General features: G+C 34.0%; 1 protein-coding gene across 8 annotated transcripts in view; it reads right to left on the minus strand.

The window, feature by feature from the left end:
• RALGAPA1 (Ral GTPase activating protein catalytic subunit alpha 1) overlaps positions 1-13368 on the minus strand; it is a 220725-nt gene that overhangs the window by 104651 nt on the left and 102706 nt on the right. For 7 of the 8 annotated variants that reach the window (XM_027111074.1, XM_027111075.1, XM_027111076.1 and 4 more), the window contains exons 17-20: positions 6511-8046; positions 4638-4762; positions 3193-3409; positions 1948-2124 (exon numbers count right to left, since the gene is read on the minus strand). In XM_027111074.1, coding sequence (XP_026966875.1) covers positions 1948-2124; positions 3193-3409; positions 4638-4762; positions 6511-8046 — 2055 coding nt within the window. The remainder of the gene's footprint in view (positions 1-1947; positions 2125-3192; positions 3410-4637; positions 4763-6510; positions 8047-13368) is intronic. The other variant, XM_027111082.1, reaches the window with a different exon arrangement.

The raw sequence follows: 13368 nt of genomic DNA on the forward strand, positions 1-13368 counted from the left end.
CATAAAATTACCACAAAGAATATATTCAATACCCTCTACCTAAGATGTAATGCTTAAAAGCCCAATAAAACACAAACTGAAAACATCAAAAGATAAATCAGGTTATAAACTGGCCAAAGAGGTCAATAAAATCATAATACTGTACAAGATTTCATATCTAGCAGTCTCATTCCATGTCTACTATGGGACTAGTGTGGAATGAGAACTGGACATACCAATTAATAGGGGCCATCAGTGAGAGCAAGAATGCCTACTTCCATTCCTGGTCCAGCTATAGAAACTCTGGTACCCACTGCTACTTTATTTCACTTACTTCAGGCTTGAGGCAATTCAGGAGAAGAGAAACTTGCCCATTGCTATATGCCACTAACATTGCTAGCCTTGACATCTTTCATTTAAAAGCATATTTTTGAGAGTCAGCTATGGTTTTGCATATATTAGCATTTAATTCCTTTTTTATTGCTGAGTACTATTTCAATGAATACTGGATGGATGAATACATTACAATTTGATTATTCATTCACTGGTTAATGGATATTTGGACTATTTTCAACTTAGCTACTGTGAATAATGCTGTTATGAACTTTCACATACAAATGTCTGAAATAAATACCTAGGAATGGTCATATGGTAAATGTATGCTTAATTTTAAAAGATACTGCCGTATTTTTGCAGAGTGGCCCTACCATTTTGCATTCCCATTACAATAATGTAATGTATGATATTTCCAGTTGCTCCACTCTCTTCAACACTGGTATGGTGTTTTTAACTTGAGCTGATTTATTATGTGTATAGTTGTACCTCATGGATTATTTATATTCCCTCATTACTAGTAATGTTGAGTATCTTTTCAGCCAAATTTTCATCTAAATTTATGTTTAAGGACAACTACAGTAAAAGGTGTTTATTGTAAAATAAGAATTCTTCTTTGAGTAGTAACTTAAATTCTGTAACGATCAGACTGTGGATACAACCAAACTGGCTCCTATTTGGATACAACCAAACTGGCTCAGCCCTCATTCTGCAATGCGCAGGCTAAAGTTCTTACTTATCCTCTGGTAGAAAAGATGTGGAATAGAAGAATGTGAAAACATAGGATGGGTTCCTGTGAGTATTTCACTGGCCGAATTTCATCAGTTTGATTTGGCTGAAGAAATGTGCCTAATTCAGACATGCAGACATCACTGCTCCAGTCTTTCAAGTTCCAGCCAACCACAGGATGCAAAAACCACCCTATTGATATTTCATCCATCATCCATCAAAGGGGTGTCAAACTGCAGTAGGAACCAGAGTGAATCTGGATAATACAGTGGAACTCTTGAAGAATGGGCCACAGGCTGCTCAGGCTCCCTCTGGTCACGGTACTGCTCTTGGAATAATGTGGCCCTGCCTTTCATGACTCAATTTCTTGGACCCCACTTGTCATATTATTGTCAGGTTTGACCACACACAAAAAGTTGCTGAAAAGCATAATTTACTATATTAATTTACTATATAAATACAGAATATTAGTATACTGAGAAACAGACCTTATTTTAGGTAGTGTGCTTTATGTTTGCAATAATAAATAGTTTACCAAAGAAATCTACAAAAATCTAGGCTAACTCTGAAAATCAATGAAAAAGGTAAAGTGCAGTACCTCAACTTTTTTTGGTTATTTATTTAAAAATTGCTGCAGGAAATGCTCTGGTGCAAACATACACAAAATTTTGCCTACGGTATTAGGAGTTCATAGAGTTCCCTGAAGCTTATCCATGTGGACTCCAGGTCAAAAAACTCTTATATTAATGTTTTTTTCCCTCCATTGTTACATAAAGATGAGTGAAAAAATAATACTTAAATAGTAATAAGTAATACATAAAATCTATCAAATATAAGTCTGAAAAGGTTCTTTGGTGGCTTAAAAAAAAATGCACTTAAGGAATACACTCCCTTGAGTAACTTTACCAGTAACCGTTGCAACTTCAGTACAAAAAGCTTGTTGATTAAGACTGCTTGTTTCCGAATCGATGTGAAGTGTGGTTAGACTAGCCACTTCTTGCTCTTCAGCACTCTGATAATGGCCAGAACCTGAATCCACATCAGCAGAGGATGCAATCCCAGTATCAGCTCCAAAGCCAAAATCTATAGGCAGAAGAAATGCTAGTGTACAGAAGTTCCAATTATAAAACAAAAATATTTACAAAAGAGACACAGCTACTTCATCAAAATAATTAAATATGAACATTCCTCCCAAATAATTCTATTTACATACCACTCAGGCAAGGGTAAACAATGTTAACACTTTGAAATTTATAATTAGAAACAAATTTTTAAAGATCCTCATAGCCTATTATTAACAAAAATAATGATAAAAGGACAGAGACATACAATATATCATCACTATTCTTATCCCTGTTTTCTGATAGCTGGAAATATACTTAACTGCTTTTCAAGTTTTATAATCTCTAGAAGAGAGATATATATAATAAAAATGCCAGATACGTGGTAAGAGTCATTTTTCTTTCAAATCATATTTTCAGTCCAAGATCAGAGTAGTATATAATCCATGAGGGCAAGAAACATAATTCTCCAATGCATCTCCCAGCTCTTCACAAAGTTGGTTCCCAAGATTTTGACTTTCTTCTTTTAAATTTTGGTACCCTTCACTGACTGCCAAGTGTAATACAAAATTACAGCAGAAAAGCTATGTGGTAGTAATATAGCACCAAATAATATCACTGATGTCATTTTAACATGAAGCAATTATCCAAGTAAGGTTCTGGGTACCATAGCATTGAACGTAACTGTACTGAACATGCTGAAGCACTGACCATAACTAGATAGTGGTCCCCAAATACGACTTTATGAAATAGTCCAACTCATAACCATGACTGTCCTTTATTCTAACACCAAGTCCATCCTTTTTCCTGTCTATGTGTCTGATCTTAAAATATCATTTGTTCTATGAAAGAACAGTGCTTTTTTGTTTTTTAAATGCCTTTAGTTGGCAAAATAAAGAGGTCTCAACTTGAAGTGATTCCCTAAAAATTCTTTTGGAGTTTCACTGAAAATGAAATCAAAATATGTATATGGGAACCCCTAAGTAATGTTAGAGAGGAATATGATGTTTACGTAAACTGTCAGTCAGTCTTGAACAGAAAACAAATCAACAAAAAACCGTACTGCTCAAACAGAAAAAAAGATACTTGCTGTCAAATTTTCGGCCATCATATTGGAAAGCGCTGAAAGAATCCGAATGACTATCTGAGCTGATAAGATCGCTGCTCCCTGCACTGGCAGGAGAAGTCCATTCTGAGGGCACACCTGGGTCATCAATAGGGCGCATTTGGTTCTGCTTGTTCAGAATATCAGGGAGGTCTTTGGGAATTTCGAGGCTACCTGGACTACTTCCTCTTCTTGTCATAGTCTAAAAATTCAAGAAACATTTTACGATTAAAAAAATTTTTTTGAATTCTCATTAAGCATGTGAAATCTTTAATTTCCAAGACAATCATTACAATAAATGTTGAAATTTAGGGCATTAAGTAGGAGTGGGGGAAACACTAACTGAAGACTCCGTGTAACTGTATGGAGCTGGGTCCTGAACTACTGTTGGTCTGGCTAAAGCAAAGACTCAAATACCATTTGGTGCTGGGCCCGAGACCCTGAAGCCTCAAAAGGATCCATGGAGTGAATATTAAGATAAGATAGTAGAAAGAGCAAAGTATTCAAATGGAAAAAAAAGAGGCAAATGGAAGAGGGAAATCCCTGGCGGTCCAGTGGTTAGGACACTGCACTTCCACTGCAGGGGGCATGGGTTTGGTCCCTGGTGAGGGAACTAAGGGATCCCCGCAAGCTGTGCAGTGCAGCAAAACAAAAAAGAGAAAAGAAAAGAGAAAAAGAAACAAATGGAAGAGATAATGGAGGGAGGGAAGAATGACAGCAAGGATGTCATTCTATGATGATTACATATAATGATTCTATAACTTTTTTCCCACTCAAGGAAAACAACTTAAAAAAAAAAAAGGAAAATGTAATGGAGCTACAGACTTTCACTAGAGAGACAAGTTGAAATCTAAATGGAATATTGTCCTTTAAAAAAAGCAATTCCACATATATTTATCTTTCCTTAACAATTAAGCATCATTACGAATAAAACTGCTTCTATTTTTATTTTGCCTTAATTCTAACACTCAAGATAAAGATAACTTTAAAATCTATTCCAAAGTTATCTGTAATGATTAAGTAACCGATGTTAGCATGCTATCAAAATGGTGTGAGTTGGGCCAGAAGACCTCCATTGTTATCTTTCCTGATGAGGGCTGACAACAGGCATCAGAGTACTCTAAGAACAAAGATGAAAAACAGAGAAAGAACTAGGAAGGTAGTGGTTTATACCACAGGAGCTGAGCAAACAGGTATCCCAAATTTTCACCCTGGTCAAAACTAAAAGCCTGCTTGTTTTAGGTCTTTGAATAATACTATAAAAATATAATTTAAAAATCTTAATTCAAAAAAGGGTTAAATTTGGGGTGAGGGCTTATTTGAATAAAATTTTCCACATGTATATCATATACATATATATGTACATATGTATGTATCTTTTAGTTTCTCTACCCTCCTCTCTAAAATCAAATAAATAAAATAACACTTACTGAGGCATTACCACTTCGAAGTCGTTCTGCTATAAACTCATCCATCAGATCAGGAACATTAGCATTGCTGCTGCCAATATCACTATTAAGAGGGGGCAGTTTTGTGCTCATGTCCTCTTTATTGACTAAAAATAAATAAATAACTATATATAGTGAAGAAAGACTTAACTACATTTCCTAAATTTAAAACAAAAACAGCCAAAAAATTACCTATGCCATATCAATTATTTGCCAAACATGCATCTACGAATAATTTCTCTCCTTTTAGATTTAATTTTAAGAATTAGTAAATTGATATTTACTTTATTTAACTAAGCAGATGTTAGTCAATCTTCAGTATAACCTTAAAACAGCAAGAAAGCTTATAGATAAGCACTAGTTGAAGTTAGGTTAATATTGCCTATAAAGAAACTGGTATATTTTTCTTTCTTCCTGCCTCTGCTTCTATTTGGAGCCTTAATAATTTATAATCCCATTTTCCCCAAAGAATATTTGCAAGAAATATATCCCTTGAATTTAAGTTTAGATTAATAAATTAAAATTCTATGATTTTTGACATAATGTTGTTTCTATTCACTACAAATCTAATTTTTTGCTTTAAGAAAAAAGAGATTTATTTTCACAAAGATTTTTCTGTTTAAAAAAAAACCCCACAATAGTTATTTTGATTTTTTTATGACTACATTATGATTAACATTAACAAGAAAGTTTTAAACTTGGGAAACTTACAAAAAATGGTATTTACTTATTTCACTATTATGCTGTATAAAAGGTGATTTCTCTGCAACCAAAGGATATCGACACTGTTTATGTTCCTAATGAACTACAAAGCATTTCAGGTTAAGAAAATATACTGGTCAGGAAATCACTCTGAAATACGATTATCTTTATACTACTTGGCCAGGCTTTTTTAAGCTGTCAAATACTGCCCTCAAGTGGCATTAATGGCTCAGTGCAAGATGCAGCGTTCTGTTAATCATGCTAACAAAACCATGTTAAACAAAATCGAAACCTACCTTACTGCTGAAAGTTAATTTTCTATAACTGTGAAGTTATTTTAAATTTGAATCAACATAAGAGAAAACAGTTACCATAATCTTGCTTTCTGTAATCTGTCCATAGAGGTTCCATATTTAAATCATGATTGGCTATCATGAAACCTTTATGCACATCTAAAATCTCAGAAAAAAGAAAGTAACGATAAGTGTTTTAAGGATATAACTTGCATTCTATACAAATGAATGCAAAACTAAAAAGCCTACAGCTTGTTTGCAAATGGTGTAAATGAAAAGTAACTGAGTCCACTTTGAGGTTTAAGAAATAATTTCCTCTTCAATGACAGTTAACTAAAAATGTTGGTGTTGGTTGTAGGACCTTGATTTCCATTATGTTATATCATGTCACAGTAATATACCAAGAAAAAGATAAAATCAAGTAAATCAGCAGTAAAAATAAATGAACCCAATTATATAGAGCTGGGGCCCTTTTAAATGTAAACTATTGGGGGGCACAGGGGAGAAAGTATTCCAACTCCTCGGTAAACTTAATTTCAAGGTTCACGTGGTACACACTCAGAAAAATATCTGATTTAGATAGCCTTTGGAAGGTCATTGAATTTTCCTGTATGTCCCTCTTTCCTATCTTGTTCAGCAGCAAAGAGGTTTAACTAAATGCCTTATAAGGGAAATTAGTAATTTAAATAAACATTTTATGCTGGGAAAAATACAGCTGGGGAAAGGCGCATGCATAACCAAACAGAGAAAGCAGTGACCATCCCAAAGCTTTTTGATTGCTTATAGCTTGCTTCAGTTGCATTAAGCCAAACTGGTGCTGTCTTTCTCCTTTTGCGCTCTGCACACTGTTAAGTGCTCACCTGCAGCTTTCCTTCCAAAATAGCCCATTACATGACTGTACAGATCCCTCAGTGGAGCCTCTGGTGGCATTCTGTTCTGCCTCTGTGGGGAAACATTTGCCTTCGGCTTCGAAAGAGCATGTACAACAGTTTTATAAACGCCACCCAGGGAGCCCTGCTGTAGTCCTGCCTCATGACTTGATGACTTAATAGTACTACGACTACCTCCTAACTGATTACTAGCAATTCCTTCTTTTTGTAATATGGCGGTGGGGATCTCTGTAGATTCCTTAACTGCCTTACTACTCACTGGTGCCGTGTCTAGAGGCCTGTACACACCGGGTTTCACTAGCTCGGTAACACTGTTTGAGCTGGCATGGGGGCTGCTGATGCTGCTATTGCTGCTGCTACTAAAGCCACTGAGCTTCCGCAGCCTCATCTTCCACGGAGCCTCTTTGTTTTCCAGAGGGTTATAAAACTGAACTGACTCAGTAGATGGTCTGAAAGTAACGTGAACACTATTTCGTTTTTTAGAAGCAATTTTCATGATTTTGGCTCTATGAGTTACTGTTTCAGACAAGCTCCTTTTAGTTGGAGAAAGCTTGCTAGTGCTTGTAACATGAGGCATTCTGTGGTTAACAGGTGCTTTTAGAGTAGTTTTCTTGGCATGCAAAACATGTGGGACAATGATTTTTTCATTAATTTGCATACCCTTAACCTTTTCGGCTATTGTTATATCTATACAGGCATCTAATTCTGTGGCTGTTTGTCTATACAGATGTTTCCTCTTTTCTTTATCACAAGGGCTACCCGAACTAGGTTCCGATGACTGTTTATCAGTGTTTAGTTGTTTACATTTTTCAGAAGTTTTTGTTCTCATAAAGCTGTCTAACTGGTTGGGTGCACTGTTACTCATGAAGACAGCTGAGTTTGATTCTTTTTGAAACTGTATGTTTTCAGGAGTCCCAACAAAGGAGGTGGTATTTTCTGATTTACTTTCCTGATCTATGTGTTCTAATTTATCTAAGGATGATCTTTCATCCCTATTTACTGCAATAATCACTTCCTGTGAAGCTACATCTTTACCTAACTCGTTTTTACTATGACTTTCCTGGTTTTCCTTAAAATATTCTTTCAGGGAGGAAAGAAGATCATCATCTCCTTCAAGGTCAATGTACTGGATTTGTTCAAAAGCTGAATCTGCAAGTTCTACTGGATCTATTAAGTGACAAAGATGGTCATATATGCTATCACCAACTTCCAGAGAAGACTCTCTACTATGAGTATCAGTGATGTGGCTTTCAGTGGATCTAGTTATTGAAGAAGCCTCTGTGGAACTCTGCAAGCTTGGTGCATGACGGGATGAACTGTCAATTACAGGAACTGCACCTTTGGCTCGTTCAACAGTGAATGGTTCCAAGATGTCAGAAGTGCTGCTACTTCGAGGCAATGGCTGCTCCTCACTCAAAGCACCAAAAACTTCATTTCCAGTGTCTTCGCTTTGTGAAAAATGTCTGACTCTAGTTGAACGAGGAAGTATTTGAGCATCATCAATATCTGTAAAAAAGAAAAATTACAGAGTAGGAACTATACGAATATGAAAAATAAGTATTAATTTCAACCATACCCTAAGCATATGCTTAAAAATAAAAATTTTTGAGATTTTTTTGTAAGCTCAATGAAAGAAAATCTATTAAAAATACAAATCTGTTTTTAAATAATGATGTGCACAAGCCAATACAGCATGTAGTATAAATGAATTAGAAAACTACCAGAATACATTTTAATATGTTAACATGCATAGAAATAGACAGTGAGGTGATGAAACATTTGGAAGTGCAGTCAAAGATAGAGCTGTGCCAATAGATCAAGGAATTCAAACTTGCTGTTCAATTTTTTGTACTTATTTAAGTTCCAAGCAGAAAAAGTAGATCTTAACACAAAAAAGCTGATCTAAATATCCCATTGCAGAATCTTACAGGGTCTTATAAATTCCTGTTTCCTTCCTTACCAGGCAAGAGGCGTCACCTTTTCTTCAAATCTTGCTTATCTATTTGATCACAGATTACACATGGAAATCTCCACCCTCTTCCTAAAGCTCTCTTTGTCAGGAAACTATTTACCTGTTCTACTGAGGTATTTTACTTTATTTAATTATAGTATTAAAACCTATTCATCCTATCAAATAAAACTACTACATTGCTAAAAAAAATTGTACTTTTTCATTTCTGACACAAACACCATTAATCTACTAGGAAGAAACATTCTCTGCCTATCACTGGCCCATTCCATTAAATAACCATCAAACCCTAAAAACTCTACCTATGGCTTCTTACATTTCTTTTAAAGAATTACAGATTTTAGAGTCAAAATGGACATCATAGATTATTTAACTCTCTCACCGAGGAAACTGAGGCCCAAAGAGATGAAGCCACTCTCTCAAAGTTGAGAAGCAGGTATAGTGTTCAACGTCATTACATTGTTTTTACTGCCTGAAGTGCTAAGTATATGGTAAATCCTCAAAAATATTTATGAAATTGAAAATCACAATATGAAATACTGTTTAGCTGTAGAGATATATACAAATTAGAAATTTTAGAAGTAAAATAGCATGTCTATGAATCTATCATGACCTTTAACATTACCTAGAAATAACTAAAAAAATTTTTCAGAAGCCAGAAAAGTATAATGAAAAAAGGACACAGAGTCAAAAAGTCAGATGTTGGGTGCTCATTAGGCTTGTAATGCAAAGATTATAAATAACAGAACTATAACTGATCAAAATGAGAAGATTTAGATCCAGAGTAAAACAGTTACTTGTCCAAGATCACAGATATACTTATTGATGGTGTTGGGTCTAAAACTCTGGTTTTCTTACTCCGGACTCTGACACCAGTTTTCTCATTTATAAAATGGGGATAGTAATTAAAAATATTCTCAGGATCCATGCAATGGATGAAAAGAGGCTAGTCCTTCTGCTATTTCACTCATATTCCTTTCTCTGTATGAGGTCCAAAAGGAGCCACCTTATACTAAATTCAGATCAAGAGAAGTTTGTAATATACTAAGACTGCACTGTATTCCTGAAGATATACATTTAGACTCCCAATACGGGTCAAATACAAAATATCTCCTAAAGTTGAAACAATTTCTTGTTATCATTAAGTTGAGGAGAATACAACACTTTAAAAAAATGTTGGCTTTCTTCTTCATGCACTCCACTTAGAATTCTTCTAAATGAAAAAGCAAGCAACTCCTCAGAAACTTTATATTTATGCACTATACTCCATTTATTACTGTAGTAGATAAGTAATGCATATTTGTGTATCTTGACGAATGCTAAGTATTTTGGTTTATCTCCTGTAATAGGTCATAAGAACCTCTGCCTAGAGATCATATTCACCATGCACTCCAGTTTCTTTCCACAAAATATTCTAATAGACTCAGCAAAGGATAGACTATATAACTTTTCTATAAAAATTATTAAGAATTTTATAGTTGGAATTATTTTATTAGCTGCAAATTCAAAATCAAGATCTTAAAACCTTATTAAAATCTAATATTATGAGACTAACAAATATACGAACTTCAAAAAAAAGGAGAATATTAGTTTTAATGTTTAGTTTCCTTTATTTTTTATTTATTTATTTATTTTGCCCATGCTGCATGGCATGCGGGATCTTACCCCAACCAGGGATTGAACCTGTGCCCCCTGTAGTGGAAGTGTGGAGTCTTAACCAGTGGACCACCAGGGAAGTTCCCCTTTATTGATATTCCATAATTTTTCCATTCTAAGGAAACCAGTAAAGATTATTGTGAAGTTCTGTTTTTAGGAATTTCTTCCCAAACCCAGTCCTCACATTGCATGTTAGGAAATTTAAACATTATTTCAGCCTAAGTATTTTTCCCTAAACTTTAATGTCTAAAAAACTTTCAAGTCTAAGAGGGCAAGAGCTTTGGAAAAAAAAATTTTTTTTCTATCAATAATGTACTGTTAGAGAATTTAAAATTAAACAAAAAACTTTTTGAAAGTTTTAAGCTTTAAATACAGTTCTTACATGGGCATATAACAATATTAATTGCATAAAAGAAATCAAAGTCAGCACTTGAATTAAGCATGACTGACTCTAACAAGACTTAAATTTAAAGAAATATACCTGAACCTTGTTGAAGATATAAAGTCTAAATGACAGCTAAATCATATACAGTTGTCCTTCTGCATCCGCTGGGGACTGGTTCTAGGAGCCCCCCATGGACACTAACATCCACAGATGCTCAAGTTTCTTATATAAAATGGCCTAGTACAGTGAACACAGTTGGCTCTCCACACCTGCAGGTTTACATGGATTCAACCAACCTTGGATATGAAGGGCCGACTGTACAGTCTTTCCTACATGCATTGTTCTAAGCATCTTACATGTATTAACTCATTTAATCCTCACAACAGCCTCATGAAGTAGGTGCTATTATCCCCATTTTATACATGAAGAAACTATTTAATTCACTTGCCTAAGGATACACAGCTAGAAGATGGAGAGGTGGGATTTGAAGTAAGGAAAAAATTAGTCCATGGTCTTAATTTCTTGAATAATATATATTACATATTCATGAAATAATTAATTTTTTAAAAAGTATTATTAAGAAATTATAAACCAGCACAGTGATTTATCTCTATAAAGATAAGACTCTTAGAAATCAAAACTTAGTCAAATACAAATATTAGTAAATGATACAGAAGAACACAATGGACAAACTTTGTATTGGATTGCTGAAAATAATGGTAACAACAGGTTATAACAGAAATGGCCTTCGAAACTATTTAATTATGCTGCTTACATTTTACCTTGAACAACGGCAGTGTCTAATTAATTTATTTTAATCTAAAGTATCAGTAACCAGTGATTGAGCAAAACAAGAAAAAAGCTTTTTAACAAATTAAAAAAAAAAAAACTTGAGCATTGAGAAATTGCTTCCTATAGAGCCTACAATGTGTTAGCAATGTCAAGTTTCATCTCTGGATTTGCTTAATGATGTTTTAGCATTAAAGTGTTGGAAATTATTTCTAGATTAAAAAGTAGTTTTTTCTGAATGTTGTGTTTCAAAGAAAAGTTTTCTTTGCTATTTCAAAAAGATAAGCTGTAAATTAAAGTGTAATATTAGCTTGTAACATGTAAAAAAAAAATTCTTTTCACTGAAATTTACCTTTCTTCAGGATTTTGTTTGTATTAACATCACAATATCCCCATTGCTTGAAATAGCTCTTGTCACATAGTAGGGGCTCAATAAATATTGGTAGAAGGAAAGCATGTCTTTTATATTAAAAATAGTAGCTGTTAATTACTAAAATATCAAGCTAGTTCCTCAGGGGGAAAGAAAATCTCTTAATCTGTAATACTAACATACCACTAGAAAATTTAAATACTTTCTAAAACGAGGTATAGAAAAAAGTGCCAAAATCCCTTTTACCAAAGTTAAATTCTATTCTCGGTTAATCATAAACACTAGCTATCAGTAATAATATTTTTACAGCTCCTGAATTCATAAAATCATTTCTATTACTTTATGTAGAAACTGATGCCATTTAGAAGCTCAAGTTTTTTCTGAATTACCTAAAGGAAATGACAATGTCCTTTATGTAATTAAAAAAATTTTTTTTGCCTATTTGGGCTATAATAGCAATGTACCTTCAAGGTAAGTTAAGAAATATAGAATATTTATGTTTTCGATTCTATTATTAGCAGAGGCTAGTAAAACTTCTACATCTTTATGACTAGATGTTCAATTTTTAGGTAATTCAAAGCAGTATGCACATCATTGAAATCATATGAAAAGACTGAAAAGCAATAAACCAAGCCCAAATAATTAACATTAATTTTAGACCACTAAAATTTAAAACACTAAACTATCTTCTACTCTTATCCTTCTAATATTGCTTCCCTGACTCTTAAATTCTGGAAATAGACAAATGACCAATATATTTTTAATAAGAAAATTATAGTTTTATTTGTTTGCAAACATGTTATATAATGCCGTGTTTAAGTTAGATTCAAACTTTTCTTGAGATGCACTTTTAAAAAAATTAACACAAATTATTTCAACAAAAAATCTAATTTAGAATTATGCTAGAATCTGCTGGTTTTCTAGGTGGAAACTCTGTAAAAGGTTACTATCACATATTGATGACAAGAAGAAATAAATTCCTTGATTGTGCAAAGAAGAACCTGCTTGTTTGATTAGAGACAGAAAATTCTCCTCCTGATTAGGCAGAATTTAGGAACAGTATGGGGCATGAGACATAACATCTTCTTTCTCCTGATACTCAGAAAATAGAAGCAGAGAGATCAAAATATTTTGCTCTACAGTGCTCAATTCAAATATTGAAGTACTGTTAATAACCTCAGCAGTCTACATAATATGGCCTAGACAGACTAGAATCTAACAGCATCAAATATGGCAAACAAATTAGCAGTTTTGAGAACTAACTGGAAGAAAGTGGGTTTGTAAACTTTATTTCAGGGTGAGACACCCAGAGTTCTTGATTAGAAAATAATAAGAAACAGTTGCAAAAGTCAGTTGCCCACCATGCCTATGTTCTTTTACATCCCTTCTATCATGAAAGTATTATTTCTGACAGTAAAAGCTAATTTGCTTAAGAATAATTATTGAGATTTCTGACTTCTCTTTGTTTATCAGGAAAATAAAGACTGCAAGGCTGGGCTACCATATGTGTAAAACTACAGTCTAGTGTAGAAGAGAGGACAGGAAAAATGTGCCTGCCCAGACACCAGCACTACTGCAGAGCTTTAAAAAATAAACTAAGATACTCCTGCAACCCACAGGATATTATATCAAAACCTGAGACAGGAGCCTGGGATGAAA

This window comes from Aethalodelphis obliquidens, unplaced genomic scaffold (genome assembly GCF_003676395.1).
Source record: "Aethalodelphis obliquidens isolate GAN/ISIS:26980383/991018 unplaced genomic scaffold, ASM367639v1 scaffold10, whole genome shotgun sequence".
In the NCBI taxonomy this organism is placed as follows: Eukaryota; Metazoa; Chordata; class Mammalia; order Artiodactyla; family Delphinidae; genus Aethalodelphis; species Aethalodelphis obliquidens.